This window comes from Hippopotamus amphibius, chromosome 1 (assembly GCF_030028045.1).
Source record: "Hippopotamus amphibius kiboko isolate mHipAmp2 chromosome 1, mHipAmp2.hap2, whole genome shotgun sequence".
Taxonomy (NCBI): Eukaryota; Metazoa; Chordata; class Mammalia; order Artiodactyla; family Hippopotamidae; genus Hippopotamus; species Hippopotamus amphibius.
The window spans coordinates 7927874-7950220 of NC_080186.1; the positions used below are offsets into that span (position 1 = coordinate 7927874).

General features: G+C 60.8%; 1 protein-coding gene across 5 annotated transcripts in view; it reads right to left on the reverse strand.

Annotated features, from left to right (window-relative positions):
- The window catches only part of CASZ1 (castor zinc finger 1), a 146580-nt gene that overhangs the window by 23289 nt on the left and 100944 nt on the right, over positions 1-22347 (reverse strand). For all 5 annotated transcript variants that reach the window (XM_057696155.1, XM_057696150.1, XM_057696164.1 and 2 more), the window contains one exon: positions 2977-3465. In XM_057696155.1, coding sequence (XP_057552138.1) covers positions 2977-3465 — 489 coding nt within the window. The remainder of the gene's footprint in view (positions 1-2976; positions 3466-22347) is intronic.

The window sequence follows — 22347 nt, forward strand, 5'->3', positions numbered from 1 at the left end:
CCTGGGGAGGGGGCAGAGCGGGACATGATCTATGGACATTTGGCTCACTTGTTAGGTTTTACGACTCTTAAATTAATTTGTTTAAAAAAAAAGTAATTAATACTGGGGTAAAATAAAACGAGTTCATCAATGCCAGGAAAATCAATTTCCTAAATGTTCTGGCCGATGGCTTTTCAGTACATTAAACAAAGTTTCATAAATGTCTCCGCTCTCTCGCCTTGGCCTAATATGAAAGAGAAGTCATTTTACTGGAAGTAAGGCCAGATCCCAACCTGCCTCCCAGAGTGGGGGTGAGAATGGGGGCTGGGGACAGGTAGGGCTGTGAGCCAGTGGCTGGGCAGTCGGGAGGGACCCCAGGGGCCGAGGGAGCCCCTGGGGATGGGGTCAGGGTGGGCCTGGCTGAGCCCGCCTGGAGGACCCTCCCTGGCCCCACAAATGGACACACAGGCCCTTTATTCCTGGGAGAATGAGGGGCTTGCCCCAAGCCTCCCAGACCTGTCCTCTTGGCCCCTCACGGGCCCCCAGGTTGCCGACGGTCCCAGGCAGCAGGGCCGAGGGGCAGAGAGCCTGCGGGTGTGCTCACTCAGACTCCCTCAGGAGCCCCCACCCCCGCCAAGACTTACGCTGCAGAGAGTCCTTCCAACCTCCCTGCCACCCGCATCACCTGCGCTCACGCACGAGGGCGGGCCGCCCTGAGGAGAGTCAGGGCCGGAGAGGCAGCGGCCGAGTGCAGCCCGTCGACCACCCCACTGTGTCCACGGCAGGGCACCCAGAGAACCCCCCACAGCAACCTCTCCATAGGAACGTGTGTGCACGCGTGCACACTCAAGCTCACAGCCCTAGCGACCCTCCCCCCCAACACACGTGCACACAAACCACCCCGAACTCCACACCCAGCTCCCCAAGATGAGTCTCAGTGTGGCGGGGCCGAGATGACCCCATTCTGCCCAGGCTGTTCCCTGGAGACGAACCCCTTCCGCACACCAGCTTCTGCCACAGCAGGCCTGTGACTCCCCAGCACACGCCTTCCCGGGCAGAACACGAGCTGAACCCCGACCATGTGCTACCCTGGACTCAGGGGTGGGTGCGCACGTGACTGAGACTCACCTGGTCCCAGGGGACACGCGTGTTCTCTCCACTCAGGCCTGAGCCCACACACCCGGGTGCACAGGGCAGCAGGACCCCAGGCGGGGGCTCCTAACAGCGGGCCAGGGGAAGGCGTGGCCAAAGCAGGGGTGGCAGGGCCAGAACCCAGCAGGGTGGCAGACGGGGGGGGGGGGGGGGGCTCTCCTCCCACCCCACCCCCACCCCCACCGGGAGGTGGTCTGAGAGCAGGGCTGGGCTCCGGCACAAGAGAAAACCTAGCAGCAGGTAGAAAGAGCCGCTGAGCTCCTGGGAGGACAGGCAGGAGGGCAGTCCTGTGGGGACTGGGACCCCGCCAGGGGAGGAGAGGACAGTCACGGGCAGCACCTGGCCCCCAAGGTGGGCAGAGCGACGCAAGGACCCAGCAGACAGCTGTTCCCCTGGCTGGAGTGGCTGGTGGGCCACTGCCCTGACCTCACGCTACTTGGGGCTGGGGACCCAGTCTGGGAGGAGTGGGCTCTGGCTGCTAGATTCAGTGGCTCAGGGACCAGGGAAAGGGGCTAAAAATAGCTGAAGGCAGCTGAGCCCTCGCTATATATGGCAGAGAAACAGAAGGCTTTGAAGGGCAGGCGGCTTAGAGCAGGGAGGGGGCCAGACAGGGGTCCTGGGGGCAGCCCACAGGCCTGCTTTCCCAAGCCCTCGGTGGGTAGCTTCAGCTCCGGCTGCCTAGCTCCGGTGCCCGGGCTGAGTGGGCCGCCCCGGGTGTCACCCTGCAGTCCCACTGGGCCTGAAACCCAAGGGGCGAGGCCCGGAGCCACGAGGCCACTGGCAGTTGCAGCCCTGCCTCCCGCCACCCCAGCTCTCCGCTCCCCCGTGAGGGGCTGGGGCGCTGAAGGGACAGTGGCCCCTGTCCCTGTCCCTCCCCTCTCCTCAGGCCCAGCGCAATCACCTTGTGTCTGGGAACGGCAAGGGCTTTTCCTATCAGAGGAAACTGAAGGTCACACTTTTCCTCATTGATCTTGCAATGTTTGTTAATTACTCTGTCACTGATGTGGCGAAGGATAATTAAACAGCTCTGTTTATATCTTATATGCATAATTATGTGGTTGTGCAGGGCTCCCCGTGCGGGGAGGAGATGCGCCCCTCGCTGCAGGGGAAAGGGACAGGGAGGCGGGCAGGGGAGGCTGGGGTACCAGGCTCTGGCTGGGAAGGAGGCTGGGGAGCTGAGACAAGACCCCAGGCCCAGAGAGCCTGTTCCAGCGGAGACCCCCCTCCCACCCAGAACCTAGGCCCTCCCTCCCCAGAGCAGTAGGAGCTCAGGGCGGCTCTGCATCTAAGGACACGCAGACACCAGAAAAGCCAGGCCTTAGCCACCTCACGGGAGAGAGGTCAGCCAGGGAGCAGGGGCCCCGTCCGGGGCGGGCGGGTGTGATGGGGACGCGGCTGGGCGTCGCTCCCCACGCCGTGTCCAAGCACTACGTCCCCCAACAGGCTCCTCCCTGCGCAGCTGCGTGTGGACAGTCGTCCACCCACACGCCGTCCGTCTGTCCATCCGTCCATCCATCCGCCCGTCCGCCTGTCCACCCATCCCTCCACCGCTTCCTGAAGACCCACTGTGTGTTTGGCAGCCCGCCCCAGCCCTGCTCACACGCGATGGGAAGCTGCTTTCACAGGTCCCTCCCATCGTGCCCTGCTGCCCCTCCCCCACCCTGCCCAGCTGGTCTCCCCCATTCCGGTGGTCACCTGGGCCCCAGCCCACCCCTCCTCAGGAGTCCTCCCTGGGTCACTAACTGGAGCAAGAGTGAGGGAAGAGGGCGTGCTCGTGGACACACACTGCACCGCTGGGCTGCCCTCCTCGTGGGGTTCTGTCCCGTCCAGGGCTTAAACACCCACCTGAAGCCTGCTTGGCACCGGGGCCACTGTCATCCTTGGAGGCTGCCCCATCCGAGTCCTTCTCCTCCATGATGCTGCCGTCCTTGGGGTGCTCTTCACTGTGGTCTTCCTCGTCGCTGCAGCCCTGGGGCTGCACCATGTAGACACCCTCGGGGGGCAGCTCCAGGCCCTCCCGGGCGATCCGCCCCAGCACGGGCATGGGCGCCGGCTCCTCACTGTACTCCCCGTTGACCCACTTCTCGATCACCGCCCGCCTCTTGTCTTCTTCGCTGCGGGGGGCCCGGGTCGCCCCCAACTCGGGGCCACTGCGCTCTTTGTCCCGGGGCCGCAGCGGGCTGCCCTCGGCGTGGGCGCCAGCCTCCGCTCCCTTCTCCACCACCACCTGGCGGCTCAGCTTGGCGCAGATGGCGTTGAGCTTCAGGCCGCCTTTGCGCTTGGCCGCCATCGCGGGCTTGCCTGCGGGTGGGTCGGTGCACCGGGTGCCTTCAGCTGCAGGGAGGGAGGAGAGGGTCAGAGGTGGGCGTGCCAGGCACGGTCACCCACCTCAACAGCTGGGGCGGACACCCTGCCCCACACCCCCCAAGCCAGAGGTCTCCCCAGTCACGGTCCCACCGCACTGCCCCGAGGCCAGGGTTCGTTTGTCTCCTCACTAGACTGAAAGCTCCATCCTCAGAGCCTGGCACATACTAGGTGTTTCAGAAGTCTTTTGTAAGTGAACAAATGAGTGAATGAACAAATGGTTCTTCAAACACAAGGGGCTTATTCCGAGCTCCTGGAAGCATTTCCTCCCCTTGTTTGGTCTCAGGAGGCAGGCCAGCCATGCCCCGGGACCTCACTCTGCCTTCTCTGCCTTGGCAAGCTCCTGCAGCCCTGGAGGGCCTGGCTCGCCCCAGGAAGCCCACTTTCCAGCCCTGAGAAGCTGGGACAGGTTGGGATTCCTCAGATCCCTGACGGAAAGCCCAGAGGCTGCAGTTATGGTGCCTGATCCCGAAGTGTGACAGCCCGATGCAAACGGCCGGGAACTGGAACCAGGCTGCCCGAGCGCCAGCCACCTCCCTCGCGGCTGCTGAGCGGGGTGCCCATTTACCCCGGGGGGCAAATGGCAAGACCACTCACCATACAGCCTGGGACCTGCCACAAGGGCCAACAAAAGTGGACATACCTACACCCGTGTATTTGTAGATCTATCCATCTGTCTGTCCACCCATCCATTTAATGAGCTCCTACTGTGTGCCAGGCCCCGGGTGGCGCCGGGGGCAGAGCAATGGCCACGGCAGACACAGTCCTGGCTCACACTCCCTTTGTGCAGAGCGAGCCCCATCCAGGCCTCTCTCATGCGGTCCTCAACAGAGGGGTGGGCTAAGCAAGGGGACGCTGCTCCCAGGTCCTGGGTCAGAAGGGGCTTCGCAACAATGGTCCCACGTGCCTGGCACCCACTGAGAGGCACGCTCAGGAAGGCATGGCCACACCTGTGCCAGGCCCTCATCTGCAAGCGGACTTGGCTTGTACACTCAGATGGCTGCCCCCCGCTACAGACCATGCCCAGCGGCCCCAGATCTTTGCTTCAGAGCCAGCTGCCCAGCGATCCCAGCCCAGCCCAGCCTCGTTCTCCCCGTCCTGCGGCCCTGGCTCTGCCGGGCCCCACCCTCACCCTAGCCGGATGCCCACTCTACCCACGTTTGTCCATGTCTCCAAGTCTGTGCTGCCCACACCCAAGTCTCCAAGCTTTGGAGTCTCCAAGGAGCTCTAGGTTCCTTTTCAAAGCTCAGCCACGGGGCCCCTCATCACGCCATCCCACCCGACCTCTGGGCCAGTCGCCAGGCTCCGTGACACCGAGCTTCCTCCGGCAGGCCTACGGGGAGCAGGCCTCACCTGGCCCCCTTTGTCCCTGGCCCTGGTGGAGAAGGGAAGGGTGGGAGTGAGGGGGCCTGCTCTATTTTTACCGGGAGGTAAGCAGGCAGCCAAGTGTGTATGGCAGACAGCAAATGAATCTATAAATATTTATCCCAAGGAAGAGGGAAGCAGAAGCTCCCAGGGCTGCACTTGCTGCTGGTGACACCCCCTCCCCGGGCCCCCACCCATCCTGGAGCCTCCTGGCACTTGGGCCCACCCAGCCCAGCCCACCCTCTCCTGATCTCGGCTGTGTGCTTGGCTCAGTCCCTCCTGGGCCCCCACCAGCTGCGATGCAGCTGCGCACCCTGGGCCCACCCCCGCCCGCAGGCTCCTTTGCTCCGCCTACGCCCCCTACACCTGCCCTCCAGCTGCTGCTCTGCCCCAGTCCACCTGCCTTCCAGATGTTGCCCTCCCTCTGACTCTACTGCTGGTCCCAAGGGTGGAGGTGGAGAAGGCATGTGGGCCTGGGGTGCAGGGCAGGAGGCAAAAGCAGGCCTTACTCACAAGTGCAAATGCATGTGAGTGTGGGGCTGCGAGTCGGGGTGTGTGTGAAAGAGCTGAGGTTCAAGTGGCCTGCGTGCCTGCCTTCCGGCCCACCCCGTGGGGCCTTCTCCTCTCCCCCTCCATCAGGGCCCCGGGACCTGCAGACTACCCCCCTCGTGGTCTGACCCCAGGCTCCTGTCCATGTAAACATTCCCCTGAGTTTCTTCCCTAAAATATAAACGCCGTGGCCAGGTCTCAATGGGAGGAAGCCATCCGTCCCCGGCCCTGTCACTACCCCTTTCATCTCCTTCCCGCCACCAGCCTGCCCGCTGCTCTATTTACACTGGACACTTCCTCTGGGAACAATACTGCCCAGGAGGCAGGCTTGGGCCAGAGGGTGGGAAGGCTCGGGGACTCCTGTACTGCTCACCCAGGGCAGGGCTCCAGAGAGGAGGTGAGGGGCGGGGCGGCTGCGGTGGGCCCAGCCAGGCCTGCGGAGAGGAGCAGGTCAGCATCTGCGCCCAGGCAGGCAGCCCAGGGGCTCTCCAGTCTCCAGCCTCTGGCCCCGGTGGTACTGGATGGGCCAGGGCAAGCCCTGGGAGGTGGCACAGCACCACCTGTTAGCTCTGGGCCCTGGGCGCGCTCTCTCCCCGTGAAAGGCCTGCAGGACTGTAAGGGGAGAGGGTGCTTGTCTGTGCCAAGCACAGGGCCTGACAGTCAAGGACCTGGGAAAAGGCAGCTGAGCCCTGGGAGGGGACAAACAGGCAAGCGCGTTGCCACATCTGGGCACGAGACCCCTAGAAGAGGAAACCGCACCTGGCCCAGAAGAGGCAGTGGGGACAGGAGAGGCTGGGGGCCAGGCCGCGGGCAGGCTGCCTGCTCAGCAACAAACGGCCCCTCCCCGGCTCCCAGAGTCTGTGCCTCCCCTCCTGGGGCTCCAAACTCAACAAGCCCCCAGGAGGCAGCTCTGTCTCCAAGCCGAGTGGGTCCTGCTCTGGGTGGCGAAAGGCAGGGGCGAGAACTGGACTGTCCCTGCACCCGTCAGGCGCCAGCTCAGGATGTCTCACCACGCACCCGTGAGGCAGGGACTGTTGTTGACCCATTTGACAGAGGAGGAAACTGATCCTGGAGCCGTGAAGACACCCCAGAGCCCGAGCCACGAAGGCTGGCTCTGGGCGGGCTCTCAAAGTCCCAGGCCTCCCTGCCCATCTCCTCCACGCCCCTACTCTCGGCGCCCGTAACATGGAGCCCCCTAAAGTGTTAACTGTGACGGGTAAAATGGTGCAGCAGATTGCTACAATAAATAATTTACTGATATTTATAAATATGCAAATCAGCCAGCTTCAGAAATCGAATGAAGGGAGGGCCTCGGGAGAAGGGCCCGTTATGGCAGGAATCTCATCACTCCCTCCAAAGGCTGGGAAGGCCAGGGCTCCTGCCAGTTCTGGGGGAGAGAGGGGGGCTCCTGTAGCTGCACCTGGGCCCCTCATCCCTGATCTCTGGGGACCAAGGGGGTGGCTGGAACGGCCACCTCCTCGCCTGGTCAGAACCAGGTCCTCCCTCGCCCTGGGCGGCCTGGGCTCAAGGGGACCAGAGGCTCCAGTGTCCACTGCCGAGTCGCAGAGTCACTTGTCCTGCCTTGGGGGTGGGGGTTAGTCCCCAGGGGCTGGGCAGGCCTGGCAGCCCCTCCCCATCGGTGAGTAATGTGTTTTGGGGCCGGGTGGACTGTCAGCTACCAGGCTCCGGGTGCTTTATGGGCTCTGCCTGGTGGCTCTGAACTCCCTGGTAGGAAATAAAGTTCTCCCTGCGCGTCCCTTCTAAACATTTCACTCAGTGGAAACGGTGTTTAAGAAAAATGAGGACATATTTCTTCCTAAGGATGCAGTGTCCCCTTTGGGCGGCCTAATGCCCGCTGTATATCAAGAAGTGGTGAGGCAGGGGCCAGGCACCTGTCCCCTCGGGAAGGGGTGGTCTGGGGCCCACCTGCCTGCTGCCAGGCAGCTTAGGGCCCACGGGCACCTCTGGGCCACTCTGGTGGCCACGCTGGCCCACTCTGCCTAGAGCATATGGCAGCTGGCACCCTCTGAGCGCCAGCCCTGCGCTGGGGACAGAGCTGGGCAGCAGGGCATCGCCTCAGTGATCCCCCAGCACCCCCACACGGCCGCTGTCCCGTCCCCGCTGCCGGAGGAGAAAGCAGAGCCCAGCCAGGTTGTTGACCGTCACGGTCACCCAGAGACTCTGCTGGAGCCGGACTCCCACTGGCCTCAGACGTCTCACCGTCTGAGACCACACACATACCTCCCACAGCCTCCCAACCAGGGTGACAGCAATGTCGGAGCTTCCCTGACACCCCCAAGAACTTGAACTTGACAGGCCACAAGCCCCAGTGCTGGAGTGCTGTGCCTGTGTTCCGGCTCTGCGCTGAATTCTGAGGACGTGACATGAGCATGCGGACTGTCCTGGTTCCTGCTATGACAGACGGTTCAATTTAGACGAGGGGGCAGACGTTCAAGTCATTACAAGCGTGATCACTGCGGTGAAAAGTCTCGGTGCCACAGGAGAAGGGTTCCTAGAGACATCTGCCCTGGCCCTGCTCCCCCACGAGCTCCCTCAGGGCCCCACCATCCCCATGCCTCCCTCCTCCCCCACCACAAGGCCCATCTCCATCTTATCGGTTCCCGCCCCATCTCCCCAGGACCTGTCCCCCAGGGGAGGAGTGTCCTTCCCTCTCGGGCCCAATCCCACGCCTTGCTAGCAAGAGGAGGGCCCCGAGCTTTCGCAGGTGGGAGGAGTGGCCGCTGCTCCTCAGGGCTCTCAGCTGGGTCCCCTGGTCCCCAACAGCTCCAAGTCGGGAAGTGGGGGGAGCCCAGCCTCTGGTCCTTCCTTGCCCCACTTTGTTTATTTATTTATTATGATTTTTTAGTCCAGTTAAAAGGTTTACTATCCAGACGCGTCTAAGTGGCCTCACTTAGCGTAAGTAACTCTATAAATCAGGGGAACTGTTCGCATCCACCGCACAGGCTGGCTATCAATCTCCCCCAGGTCACAGCCAAACAGGAAGGGGAGGAAAAAAGAGTTACCACCCAGGGGAGATTTAAAACACACACACACAGCGCACACACAGACCGTGAGCGCGCACACGAGCATCTCTGTATTTGTACAATCATATTATATTCACACGTGCACACGCAGCGCAGCCTGGAAACCGGCTGTGCTATGTGTGTCACGGCAACAACGCACAAACGCAGCTCCTGCAACCCGAAGGGGACACAGCTTGAGGGAGGGGTGGGCCCCCCAGGGCCGGGCTCTCCGTGCCCGAGCTTCCCTGCCCAGGCAAGCATCTCTGGAGGGCGGCGGGGGGCTCCGCTGGGTCCCCTCCCCTTCTGTGGCCCCTGCCTCTGCCACAGCCCAGGGAAGCTTTTCCCTGCTGTGTGCCTGAGGCAGTGAGGTGGAGCCCGAGGACGGGGCGGGCAGGCTGACAGCTGCAGGCCACCGACCGGCCCTCGCCCACCCTGCCCAAGGCTGGGCATGGCCCAGACACAGCGCTGGACTCCAGCAGGGCGGCGCCAGCCAGAGGCGCGGCGGCTGCTGTGCAGAGCCCCGGGGCGCCCAGGCGAGGCGGCCTCGCCTTCCCACCCAGCAGGTGTGGCTGGATGGGCACAGAGCTTGGACACAGGCTCCCACCCCGTCCCCGGAGAGGCCCCGGGACCTAGAAGGCCCCAGGAGGAACTGGGGTGGGGAGGCCGCTCCTGGGCGCCCCTTGGCCTCTCCTGGCATCCTCTGGGGGTCCCCGAGGCCAGGCCAGGCAGCCCGAGGGCAGGAGACCCGCCCAGGCCCACCTCCTCTCCCACCTCACCCAGAGGCCTCCCCGGCTCACCCGCCCGCCTGCCCGCTGCATCTCCCCATGAACTCTATTTCTCTTTCCTCTCTGAAAACAACTGAGCTGTAAATACTGTTTAACCTTCTCCCCCCCCTCCCCCCCACCCCCTCCCCTCCGCACTATAAAAACACAAATATGCCATAACTCAGCCGGCCCGGCCGCCCAGCCTCCAACATGCCCCGCGCCCGGGCCTCTCAGGAAGGTCATTACAAACGACTTTCCGATTCACTGCTCCTGAAATAATTTTGTGTATTAAAACCTGAATCTGCACTTTCTGGGGCCGAAAGCCTCGCTTAATTATGGCGGGTGTCCTTGGGACGGACAGTGATCCTTCACTCGCCAGCCCGCGCTCCAGCCCTCCGCCCGCCCGCCCGCCCCCCTCCCTGGGCCCAATCTGTTTTCAAAGTGTGTCTGTCCTTTATTAAATTGTTTTCTTTTCCACATTATCAGTTGCCATGGAGACCTCATCTCTCGGATTATTTGAATTTCATTATATCTATTGATTTGGGAGCATTTCATCTTTTTTATTGTTTTTCTGTCAATTTTCAAAACGAATAACCATCTAATTTGCGTCAGGGCTGATTATGTTTGTCCCTCAATAGAGGTCGGCAGCTGCGCTGGGGAAACAAATCAATGAAAAACCATCATAAAACTCCCCACTCCGGTCTCCAGGATGTGTGGGTGACATTCCACGCCTGCGAGAGACACACTCATCAGCTCCAAGTTCGGCGGCGGCGGCGGCGGCGGCTCCGCTCCACGTCCGCCTCCTCTGGCCTTAATATTTAATTCCGCGATCTGGGGCAGTATTAGCGGTGTTTTGATGAGTGCGTGTGCGTGTGCGTGTTGGGTGGTGGGCTGGCTGTTGCCTTCGTGTGTGGGTGAGGCAGGGACACCCCGGAGGAGGGCAGGGCGGACGGTGCCGGAGGCGAGGTGGGACGTGGAGAAAAGCGGGGATGCCCCGAGGAGGGGGTGGGGCCCGGGACCCGGGAGGATCACGACGAGGGGCTGGAAAAGGGGGGACGCAGAAGGGGGACCGAGCGAAGGGGAGGAAAAGAGGGAATTCAAATTGCTTACTTTGTTGGTTTTTTTTAAATAATTTATGCAATTTTAAGCATTTATGTATAAATTTTTTAATAAGCCACCCTGGAGCAGGACGGCCATTAACATCCCAACGTCCTTCTGTCCAATGGGCTGGCGGAGAGGATCAATTTCTGAGAGTACTTTCCCTTTTTTATGACATGATAAAATGCTTTTAAAGCAACTTACACAAATATGGAAATTTTTTTTTCTTTTCTCCCCCGTCCCCTCTCCCTTCCCCTAACAGCCTCCTCATCCGCCAGGGAGGGGGTGCGCGCACGCCGCACGCACACTTGTGCTCAGGCTCCCTCTCCTGCGGGGGAGGGGGTGGGGGGGGCTGGCCGGGAGACAGCCCCCGTTCTGACTGGAACTGGCCGCCTGTCCTTCTAACAAGGGCATAAACTTTCATTACCCATGCACGCAGTCAAAGACAATTTAGGGAAACGCGCTGCTCGGAAAAGGAAAACCTCAGCGATTCGTGGCCCACGCTGCCACTGCCATCTGGGGGGCTGCCGCGGCCTCCCGCCTGAGCACGTCGGCCCTGAACCTCTGGCCCTGCCCGGCAGGAGGCGGGGAGAGGCCCGCATGGGAGGTGGCCGCAGAGGGAGAGGAGGGACCAGACAGAGCCCTGGGAGCACCCAGCCTTGGGCAGGGGCCGGGCCCCCTCGGCTGCGCTCTCTCCTGACACCCCTTCGTGAACCCCAGCTGGGCGTGGGCCCTGAGGGCAAGCACAGGACTCGTCAGTCATCTCTGCCACCCAGGGCTGCCGCGGAGCAGACGCTCACCTCTGTAGGTGGGATGGGTGGACAGACAGAGGGACCAAATGAAGACGAAGTAGGAAACTGGGCCCAGACGGCCTGGGGTCCGTGCAGGAGGCCCATGGGCGCTGGGGAAAGGCTCCCTCTCCAGGTGTCACCTGCCCTGGAAGTGGGTCCGGGGCGGGAGTGCCTCTGGGTGTAAAGGATCGGGGGCACCAGAGCAAGAGGGGGTGGCCTGGCCACTGTCACCCCGGCCCTGGGCTGGAGCCCCTAACTCCCTGAGATGGAGCCAAGCCTTGTGAGGAAGAGGGCAAGTGGCCTGTGCCCAGGCTTGGGGACAATCTTTATTTCTGTGTCCCCTTCACCTTGTAGACCCTCCTCCTGAAGGGTGAGCCCTGTCCCAGGCCTGAGGGGGGTGATCCTGGTTCCCAGGGCGGGCCCTTCCCTTCCCGGCCACTACGGGACAGCACCCAGCCTGCCGAGACCACACCTGGGCAGCTGGACTTTGGCAGCTTCCAAATAAGACAAACTGACATTAGAAACTTGGCCCCCCTCTTAAAAACTTGCCACTTTAAGCAAGTTACACCTCTGCCCCGGACATCAATGTCCTCACCTGAGATGCAGGGTTGTTGAAGGGAGGATGTGAGGTGACACGTCTGGCACAGAGCCCTGCGGCATGGTGCCTGCTGCTATAGTGGATGGTGACTGTGGAAAAGGCCCCCCCCGCCTTGGGAGCAGGAAGGGCTGGGGTGATCAGGGCAGAGGCCAGCCCTGCACGGTCCTGCCTTTGCCCAGGGGTCTGGGAACCCTCAGCATCCTCCTGCTTCCCCATCCCCCAAAGCCCTACTTTCTCCTTGGGCCTTCCCACCCTGGCGCCCCCAAACCTCTCTCAGGACACATCCCACCCTCTGGGTGAGCCTGCCCGTGCGCAGCCCAGGAAGGGCCCCACGGTGTCCTAGACCCTCAGTGGCAGCAGCATGGAGGCACCCCTGGTGTGGCCAGGCCACCCCCAGCCCTCGTGGGACGCAAGTGAAACAGGGCTGCACCCACCCTCCTTCTCTTCGGTGCGCAGCCCACCCCCACCCCTCAACTGTCATTAAAATAACAAGTTTCTGTTACAATCTAAACATTCCCACATCACATAAAGGGTTATATTACACCCGAGTCACTCCCGGCCCGTGTTTGCACAGAAAAGCTCACGGCAGGTCCCCCCTCCTGACGAAGTGACTTATTAAAGTTTAAACAGTAATTAACAGAACAATAAAAATAAAGGGATGTTTGGGGAGTCATAGCGCACACAGGGTTTTTGGCAGTGCCAGCAGTTTTGCAGTGCCCTGCGCTGGCAGCAAAATGCGACTGTGAAGCCAGGGGGGACAGAGGACCAGGCCAGGGAGCCTCCAGGCCTAGAGGGTGAGAAACTGAGGGCAGATGGGAGGGAGGGGATGAGAGGTCCAGGAAGCCCTTCTGGAGTCTGTACAGGGCCACCAGCCCCACTGGGATCCGCGCTAGCAGGGTGGCACGGTGGGAGCAGGTCTGACACCAGCAGAAAACCCACTGAGCGAGGACGCAGAGGCTTTGCGATGCCAGGGCCAGCTTGGCCCCAGGCACTTTCTGGGAGCCCAGTGTCCTGGTCACATCCAGCCAACTCCGGCGTGGACCTGCCTGGAAGAGGCGCTGGGTACCCCGGCACCGTGAGCATCACCAGACCCTACAGTTAATGATTCCTGGGCCTGGACCCCAGCCACTCTGGGCTTCTCTCCCAGTCGGGCAGGTACCTCTCCCTGCTCTCGTGGCTGGGGCGGTGCAGTGTACTCCCCTGGGAACTCTCCTGAAGCCACTGGCCCCTACTAAGCATCAGTAAAGACTCAGGGGAAAAGCCTTGCTCTCCACCCTCTGGGGGCATGGAGACCAGCTGACCCAACTAATGCTGGGCCCCACCTGAAGGGAGGAGGCACCCGGCCCACTAGGCCAAGGTGGGCCCCAACTGCTGGAGTCCTCGTTTGCAAAGGTCCTCAGGGAGCCGGGCCTGGGGGGCTGGTCTAAGGCCAGGGCACCCCCCAGCTAGCAGGCCAGACCACTCATCCTTTGCCTGTCCTGTTCTCCCTGCACAAGTTCTAGCTAGAGGCTCAGACACCTGGGTGGGGGCAGGGAGACAGCAGAGAACCGGGGAGGAACCTTGGCGAGAGGAGGAGCTCCACCTGGACGAGGCCAGCACGCTCACTACTTCTTCCTAAGCCGTGGGGGCTGGAGAAGAAGGGACCTCAGGAACGCTCAGCGGCCACAATGCACGTGTGTCATCTCATGTCCCAGATGATGGGCACCGAGGTCCTGCTGGGCCGGCCCGAGACGTAACAGTCCCCAAGCTGCCCTCTCACGTCTCCCTTCTCCCAGACTCCCTGGGCCCCAGCTGTCGTAGGCTATGGGTGCTCTCCCAGGGCCGCCCTCTGACCTTACAACCCAGAGCCCCTGGCCAGCCTTGCTGCCCTTGCCCGTCCTTCCTCTCCAGGTGGGGCCTCTGTGGAATCAGCGTGCTCTCCTCACCACAGAGCGTTAGTTCCCAAAGTTGTTTTGTCAGTATAGCCGCCCCAACTCAGGTTCTCCCCATTAGGGCAGAGCAAAGGGTCTGACACGGGACACCGTGAAGCTGCTCTCCACCTTGGCCTTCTCCATCTCCCTCAGGCCTCAGTGTGCTGATCTGCCCGGGCCTGCCTGGGGATCCTAGTTCTGCCGTAGCCTCCCTCTACCCTGGTGCCTGCCATCGGCAGTCTGGAGCAGCGTCAAACCCAGAAACCAGCCCCTGGCCCAGGGCAAGCGCCCCACCAGGTCCCTGGCACAGGCTCCCCTGCTCTTTCCTCCACATCGCAGCTACAGGAGCTGACGTGAGCAGCTTGCAAGCCATGCATGGAGGTGAGACGCTGGGCTGAGGCCAGGGGCTCGCTCTAACCTCGTGTCTCCTGGGGTCTGGTTCCTGGGCAGCTGGCGGGCACAGAGGGCAGGAACTTGCTTTGGCTGGGCCTCCATGGTGCTCGGCCATGCCACTGCCTCTCAGCAAGGCCCTTGCAGGCACAGCCGGCCAGGGGAATACAAGGCCCCAAGGCCCTCAGTGCTGCCTGGGATCTGGGCACAAACTTTGCCCCAAAGACGTGAGAAGAGCAGCAGCTTTCCTTTCCCTCTTTCCCAGGCAGAGCTCTTTGGGGCTCCACGCCCTCTCCCAAGATGAGGGACTCTCAGTGAGGGGAGAGCGGAGGGTCAGGCGGAGAGAGCTCAGGAAGGCGGCAGGGGACGCCTCCCCAGCGCCCAGCTGCTCTGCTCAGGAGCTGGGCTGGAAGGAAGGACAGGAGCTCCAACCCCCTCGCCGGAGGAGGCCGACTGAGTCACCCAGCGCCAAAGGTTGGGGCGGAGAGCGGGCAGGGAAGGTGTGCTGGGGGTTGGCAGAAGGACTGGTGGAAGGCGGCACCCCAAGTAGGGCAGATGGGGACAGAGGGCCTTCTAACTGGTATGCTCTAAGGTGGGCCAACTGGGAGCAGGCTGCTCACCCTAGACTGCTGCTTCTAGAATCCCCACCTTCTCCCCTGCCCCCGTGGCCCAGCAAGGAGCCCCTGCTGGACAAGCAGCTCCAGAGGGCGGCAGCTGTCAGGGCGGAGGCTGTTCTAGATTCGTACGGAACTTCAGGACTGGAAGGGCTCTGAGGGCCAAGGGATTGAGAGACTTGTCGAAAGCCCGGGTCACTCACTTGTCAGGACCAAACAAATCCAGAGACCCAGTTCCTGGTCTAGGCTCTCTCCTGACCAGCAGATCAAATCGCTCCACATCTGTGTTTTCAGGGGGAATTTTCTGCCACCTTGGAGACCGCGCTAGGGCCCATCAGCCCCAAACACCCCAAGGGTTCTCAGCTGGAGAGGCTTCAAGCCCCACACTCGCTTACCTGGGCAAGGACCCCAGATGGTTCTGAACCAGCACCTCTAGGGTGCAGGGCCTGGACTCAGGCTCCTCAACTCTTCCAGGGAAGCACAAGTGGCACCTGGCCCTAGGACCTGGCTTACCCCCGGAAATGGGTAGGACACGTGGGTGGGTGACCACGTGGGAGGGGGTGCCTGGGCGCACGGAGGCAGCTCCAGTATTGGGGGGAGCGGCTTCCTCTTTCAGGGACGGGGACCCCCCAGAACTTATGAGCTGTGCTATGATGGGGAAACAGGGCAGACGCCATTCTGGGATTAGAGGAAGGGCCCGGGAGAGAGAGGCCCCAGGCAGGTGAGCACAGCCTCCAGGAGCCCCGGGAGAGAGGGTGGGCATGGCAGCAGGTGGCAGAGGGGGGCTGCGGATGACACCGCCACCCCACCCCCCCTACAGCCCTCCCCACAATCCCCTTGCTGAGGCCAACGACGACGACAACATGAGGGGACTCATTTAGGAGGATTTTTAAAACAGCGGCCCTGGTGGAGGGGTTTAGCAGTTGTCAGCCATCTGGAGTAAGGAATTACCGTCACCTCCCTGATCCTATCGTCCCTAAACCCAAAGCTGGTTACAGCTCAGGGGAGAGGGCAGCAGGTGGGTGGGGGCTGGGACCCGTTGCAGGGAGGTGCCCATAGGCCAGGAAGCACCTTCCCTCACCCTCAGAGGGGGCCTGGGCCAAGGGAGGGAGCTGCAGAGCCCAGTGTCCTCCGTGCCCACCCGGGCTCCCCCACCCGCTCACGCACGCTCACTCCCTGGGCCATGCCGGCTCGCGCAGGGGCCGTCAGGTAAATTAGATCTGAAAGCTGACAATTTCTGACCATATTTCCTTGATTATTTCAAACAAATGCACAGCAGCCGCTGTAAGGAGATTAAAGTGACATAAACGTCCCGAGTGGGAGGGGGGAGGGCAGAGGATTCAGGTCACCCCCATCCGTCCCCCGCCTGACAGACGCTATATCGCTATCCAATCCAATAAAAAATCCCCCCCTTTTGCTTTAATTAATTTTACAGCTAGCTTGCTTAATTACTTTCAATCAAAATCCTCCTGCCATCGCAAAATTAGAGATGGTTGAGCTCCATTAGCCCAAATTCCTCATTTCCATATAGAAAAGAGGCTGTCTGCATAGCCAGCCTGGGCCCCTGGCAGGACAGACGCCCGTCTGCCCGCCCGCTGCCCGCCCGCCCACTCCTGGCTTCCGCTCCGTGGCTATCTCTGGCCTGTGCATTTCCCCTCATTCTCCTCTGTTCTTGCTCCCTGGGCTGAAAGGTGAGGTCCAGGAGGGGTACACTCCCCGCTGCCCCCCGACTCTTGCCCTGATGCGTTGCGGGGACTGCAGAGGTGGCTGGCCTGCTGGGGTTGGGTGCCCTTGGCCAGAGGAGGGCCGCTCCTGGGATCCTGCTTTCCTGCCAAGGGGCCCCGCTGCTCCCAAACCCAGGGCACACCGTCCTCCGGGGCCCTCTGCCTCATCCCTCCTCACGAAGCAGAGCTCCCAGCAGGGCAGGACCACATCCAGCCTTGGACTTAGGCCCCAGCTGGTAAAGACCCCTGGAACCAACGTCACCCAGGGTCACCTCTGCTGTTTCCTGGCTGAAGTCCTTGCTCTCTATCAGAGTGACTCCAGGACCAGCTGTCTCGATGGTGCTAACAGGCAACATGGCGGCCCCCACAGACTCCCGCGTTCTCCAGGGGGCCCCATGTGGGCCCCTGCTCACCCTCTCACATCCCTGCTTCCCAGCCTGCAACAGCTGCTCTGCTCTTCCGCCCCCGGCCTGGGTCGGGTGGGTGGCAGGTCTGGGCTCTGTCCACATCCTGTGCCTACACGGGCTCCCTTCTCCTCCCCTCCGCCTGCCTCCTCTCCCAGCCCCCAACCTCCACTCCGGAAGCTCCACTTCAGGTTTTCCAGGCTACAGCCCTGAGTGTCACCACAGGGTCCAGCCCAACCTGGGCTCCAGCTGATTAAGGATCTGCAACAGGATGTAAGGATTACAGTAAAACCTGGCTCCGGATCTACAGGGGCAGAGGGCCAAGTCCAGGCTCTGGGACTCCCCTCGCCTCCCCTTTGGGCACGCCCTCTCCCTCATAGATGCTGAGGGCCAAGAAAAGCTGGGCCTCTGGGCCCTTCATGGAGTCTTGGCGGGACTCTGGGAATGGATGACAAGGGGTAGCATGTGGCACCCAGGCCAAGTCTGGCAGGAAGGCAGGACCGGGATGAGGTGGGCAAGGGGATGTATGGCTGAAACCTGCCTCGGACCCTCGATGGGGACAGGAAGCCAACCCGGTCCTCCCTCTCAGGGAACCCGCATGGAAGTGGGGTGTCCTGGGTCTGACTTCTGGGAGCTCTCAGTGAGGCCCTTCCAGGGAACAGGCTTTAGGGCCGCCCCATTGCTACGGCTGAAGGACTCCACGGTTGGGTGAGGTAGCTGAACCTGGACCTCCAGAGCCAGTCTTCCTGAACACCAGGAACCTACAGCCAGTCTGCAGGCCCCTTGCGGACCTTGCGCTGAGGGTTAACCCAAGTCCTCCTCTTCCTGGGTCAACTGTTTCTCAAATATATCCCAAGTACCTTATGGGCACTGTCCCCGCTGGCCCTAGGGATCTGGGGAGAATGGTTGCAGGTATCAGGGAGCTCAGAGTCTCATGGGGAAGACACACCAGCACCAGAGCATTCCCCGCACCGCCGAGGGCACAGAGGGGCGGCCAGCTGTGAGTTCCAGGAAGCCTTCCTGGTGTCCAGGCCCAGGCTGTGCCGGGAGGCCAGCAGGTGCAGAAGGAAAGGGGGGCAGCTCCACTGGGCTCCTTCTCCTCCAGCCGCTCTACCCTCCACGCAGGTCCGCATCCTCTCTCCTGCCCGCTCTTCAGTGAGTCACAGCAGAGGGGGCTAGGGAGACCGGAGAGGCAGGAGCAGCCCCAGGCCTCAGCCTCGGTGGCACCGAGGGACTTCCTGGTCATTCTCCCTCCCCCTGGGGTGGAGCTGAGCTGAATCCCGGCTCCGCCCCTGATGCACCAGGCCTGGCACTGCCGGCATAGTTGGTAGAAGGGTGGTTGGGAGAGCAAGTTCCGGGTCAGCTGCCCAGAGCTCGAAGGGGCACAGGCACAGCGGGTGGTGAGGTCCCCCCCACCCCCGCCATCCCTGGCCTGCCAGCCAGCACCTGTGCAGCAGGAGCACCTGCCTCTCACCCCACTCACTCCTTCACTTCAAGCCTGGCTACCCCTCCTCCTACGCATCCCTCAGGGGTCCTGGCTGAAACCTTACTTCTTCCAGGAAGCCCTGCAGACTGCAGGGCCCCCTTGCTCCACCCTCTCCTCGCATCCTGCTCTGTTAGATAGCACTTCTGTAATAACTTGGTTAATGACCTCTCTATCACAGACTGCAAGATCTGTGGGACAGGACCACTGTTTTAGTACAGCGCCTGACCCCATAAATATTTACTGAACAGATACAGAAAACTAAGTGCTTCTCAAGTTCATTAGGGGAAGAGCTGGGACTGGGTGTGTGGCCTGACTCCTGCACCAAGCCCCATGGAGCTCCAGGACCTTTCCTATCTGCGAGGATGGGGACTCCCTGGGCGGGACGGATGCTGAAATCCCTTCTCTTGGGTCTCTGGCCCTCTTGAGCCTCAGGCTCACCTCCAAATGCCCTTCGCAGGGCTCTGCCTGGAGAACAAAAGAGGCCCCAGTTGTTCCCACATTTCTCTGGGAGAGGAACAACTGTTGCCCGCCAGGCCCTTGCTGAATAAATTCAGCAACTGTTTGCAGTACAGTGCAATTTTCTTCTCCTACTCCTGTCTCTGTCCCAAAAAAGGAGAAAAGGAAATTGAAAAAAAAAGATGGGGGAAAATCCCATCCCAAGCCCTGCCATCTCCCTACCCCCACTGTCAAGTCTGTCTGAAAATGTTATTAACACACAGAGGGCACGGGGACAGCCACCTGCCGCTGCAGACAACTGGGACAGCCGCACAAAGGGTGAGGCTGTGAGATCAGGACCCAAAAAAAGGAGGTGAGGGAGTGAAGGATTGCGGGGAGGTGGACATAGGGCAACAGGAAAGATCAAAGACAATGGAGAGACTCTGGAGGGCAGTGAATGCCCAGCCCAGCAGTTGTGGGAAAGGGCCCTGAGGATGGGTGGAGGGAAGGCCAGAGACCTACAGAGACACCCAGAACCAGAGGGCCCAGGAAGGCTCCTGGAGGCCAGGCTGAATGGGGAGGCAGGAGGATTCCATGGGGGCAGCGGATACAATGGGGGCAGGCGAAGGAGGGAAAGAGAAGTTGACTGGGGAAGAGGGAGAGAGGTCTATTAAAAACCTCTCAGTGCGTAACACAAAATGTCAGGGTTTATAGCTTCATTCTTGGCATTGCCGGGACTGAGAACCCTGCACAGAAATGTCACCGCTTGTCATGTTTAATCACCTGCTGTTTGTTAACACCTTCCCTGCAAGGAGCCTGTCTCAATCTGCCCCTGGGCCCCCAAGGGACCCGGAAACAGAAAACATCCCCATCTCCTTCTTGGCCCTGCCTCAGGGTCTCGAGGGGGGAGCTCCATTCGCCAACCATCCGAAGGCCTCCCAGAAGCCCCAAGTGACCCTTCCTATCGGGCAGTCCAGGGAAAGGAACCCATGTTCCTAGCAAGGGGCTAAGACCTCCAGCCAGGGATGGTGTGTTTGGAGTGGCCGGAGCTGGGGTGCTCCCAGGCTGACTACCTTTCTCCTGCTCCTTCCGCCTGCCTTTCTAGGGCTGCCTGTCCAGTCTGTCTAATCCACTCCTGTCCCCCCACCCTGGGTGGAAGAGAAGATAAATAAAAGAGGGCCCGCTCAGATCCCTGCAGCTTGGAATTCACCAATCTGTGTGCTCGAACAGCAACTGCCACATAACATCTAACATTCAAAGCCACCACCTTCCAGTTACAATCCCGGATCACACCATCTGTGGTTCTGGCTTGGCTCTCTCTCAGAGCATGCTTTGCTGGGTTGTTTAGACTAGGAATTCTCAGTCCTACTGCCCGGTAATTCCTTCCCCTGGGGTGGGAGGGTGGAGTAGGCCACTCAAGCAGCACAAGTCTTCCCAGGAACACCTGGCTGTTCCCCACCCCTGAAAGCACGGTGTGGTTAACCCCAGGCGCGGGGCCGGGTCCTCTCTCAGATGACGCCTACACAAACTCAACACGGCCCCCAGACGCAAACCCCAGGCAGGGACAGCTGTCTCCAGGGCAGCCAGTTGATTCTGTACAGTTCCCCAGGTAGCTCCATTACTTCTTGAAGCAATGAGGGCCAGTGGTGAGCTGAGCTGCAAGGGTCTCCCAATCTCCCCTTCTAGCAAAATCCATGCTTACACAGAAACATATCAGACAAACACGCATCTGCACACCTGTCTCCCGGGAGAACGCCCATTCACTTAGACTTTCTTCCTGAAGAACCCTTTATCCAGTCCGTTCATTCTCATTTCAACAGAAACAAGTCAGAATGTTTTTCAATTCCCCTTCGATCCTTCCCCGCAAACAGACAGGAGCACCCCTTTCTCAGGAGACAGGCAATAATGAATGCTTTTAGAAAAGCCTTCCTCCGAAAAGTTCAAAATGCATTTGCATCAACAACTTCATTTTATCTTGTGGGCAAGGCCCGGGGACGTGTCCACGCGTTACAGCTGGGGTACAGGTGGGGCCCAGAGATGTCGGGGGTGTGGGCCAGGCGGCACAGTTAATATCCAGGGCTGAAAGTGGCTTCCGCTCCATGCTGCCATTGGAACGGTCCTCGGGGAAGCCCTCTTCCCCATGAGAGGGAAGCCCTACTCTGGGTCTGTCTCCCTGCATTTGGGAACAAATCCCTAAGTGGGCCTCCTGTTTCCCCACTGGTGAAACGGGACCCTCCCTGCATCTTTCTCCAAGGGAACTGATGAGAAGAAATGGATACCATGGTGTGCCCAGAGTCTCTTGGAAGGAGGGCACTGGGTAAACTCAGGGGGTTTCTGCCATCATGATGCTGCCTGTTGCACCCCGTAGTCCTCTACAGCAGGGAGGGGGCTCCGTGGTAACCAGCCAGGTGGGGAGGGGTGGGGCCTCAGCTGCAACAACGTTCCTAGGTCCAGCAAAGCTTTCCAGGCAGAGCCTGGGGAGGCGTGTGTGCACGCCCGCTCAAGCCCACGCGCCCCTGGCTGAACGCAGCCCACGGAGCCGGAGCCGGGAGGTTTTAGTTGGACCTGGTTGTAAGTAACCCATCCTGGACAGAGACTATTCCAGCTCAGGTGCTCGGGCTCTCCGGGACCCCGAGGGAGAGGCCGTGTCAATCAGCCCATCCTCCTGCCTCCAGGCCTGAGGGGGTGCTTGGGACATGGGTCTTTCCACTCCTGGGCAAACCAGGGCGGGTGGTTACCACATCGCTGACGACATGGAGTGACAGCTGGAAACTGCTCCCAAAGCCCGGCCTTCTCGGGTGTCAAGAGAAGCACTCCACCTCCTGGGTGCACTGGCCACACAGGGCCTTCTCTGCCACACGGAAGCTCCTCCCACTGCGGGGATTTGAAAAGCTGGTCCCCGTCATTGAGGGGGACCCTGGGCACACATGGAACGTGTCCTCCCAACTCAGCCAGCCAGGGTGGAGCCCCAGAGGAGCCAGGGAGCAGCGTCTGGCCTGAGGTTCAGGGGAGCCCCCTGGTCCAGAACTGTTGTGTCCAGGCCACTTGGATTTATCAGATGAGCACGGCCTCCCAGCCAGGCCCCCTGGTATAATCCCTTCATTAATTTACTATTCGATGGGAAATGACTCCTCACCCAGGAATATAAGTTTTCATCTTATTTTAAGTTAGATTCTTAAAGCAATTACCCAGGCATCTGGCGATGACTTCACCGCCGTGGCCGGGCCCTGGAGGGGAGAAGGGCGGCCCTGAAGCTGCACAGAGCCCTGGCTCCGGCCCCGGAGGGGGGTTCAGGGAGAACTGGGAGCCCCTGGACAACTGTCCTGGGTCCTGGGAGGGAAGTGGGGGCACACCACCATCTCTGATAGTGGCTGTTCGTGAAAACACTCCTCTCCAGCACCACCTGCCCCGTGAACCTACTGGTGACAGTTGTTGAAAAGCCTCAGCAGCTGGTGCCGCGGGAGCATTTTCTATTTTTAATTGTTTGATCGGAATATTAACTCATCTAGGCCCGTTCCCAAGACACGTTTCCCAGCCAGAGGGTTTCCCCCGTTCCCCAGACCTTCTTCTCTCCCTCTCCAGTCAGAAAACAACTTTGAAATTAATAACTGGAAACACAGACCTCTGTGAGTTTGCAAAGGATCAGCGTACTGGAGAGAAAAAGAAAGAAGGTCCTCACTAGCCAGGGTGCCCCCGAGCAG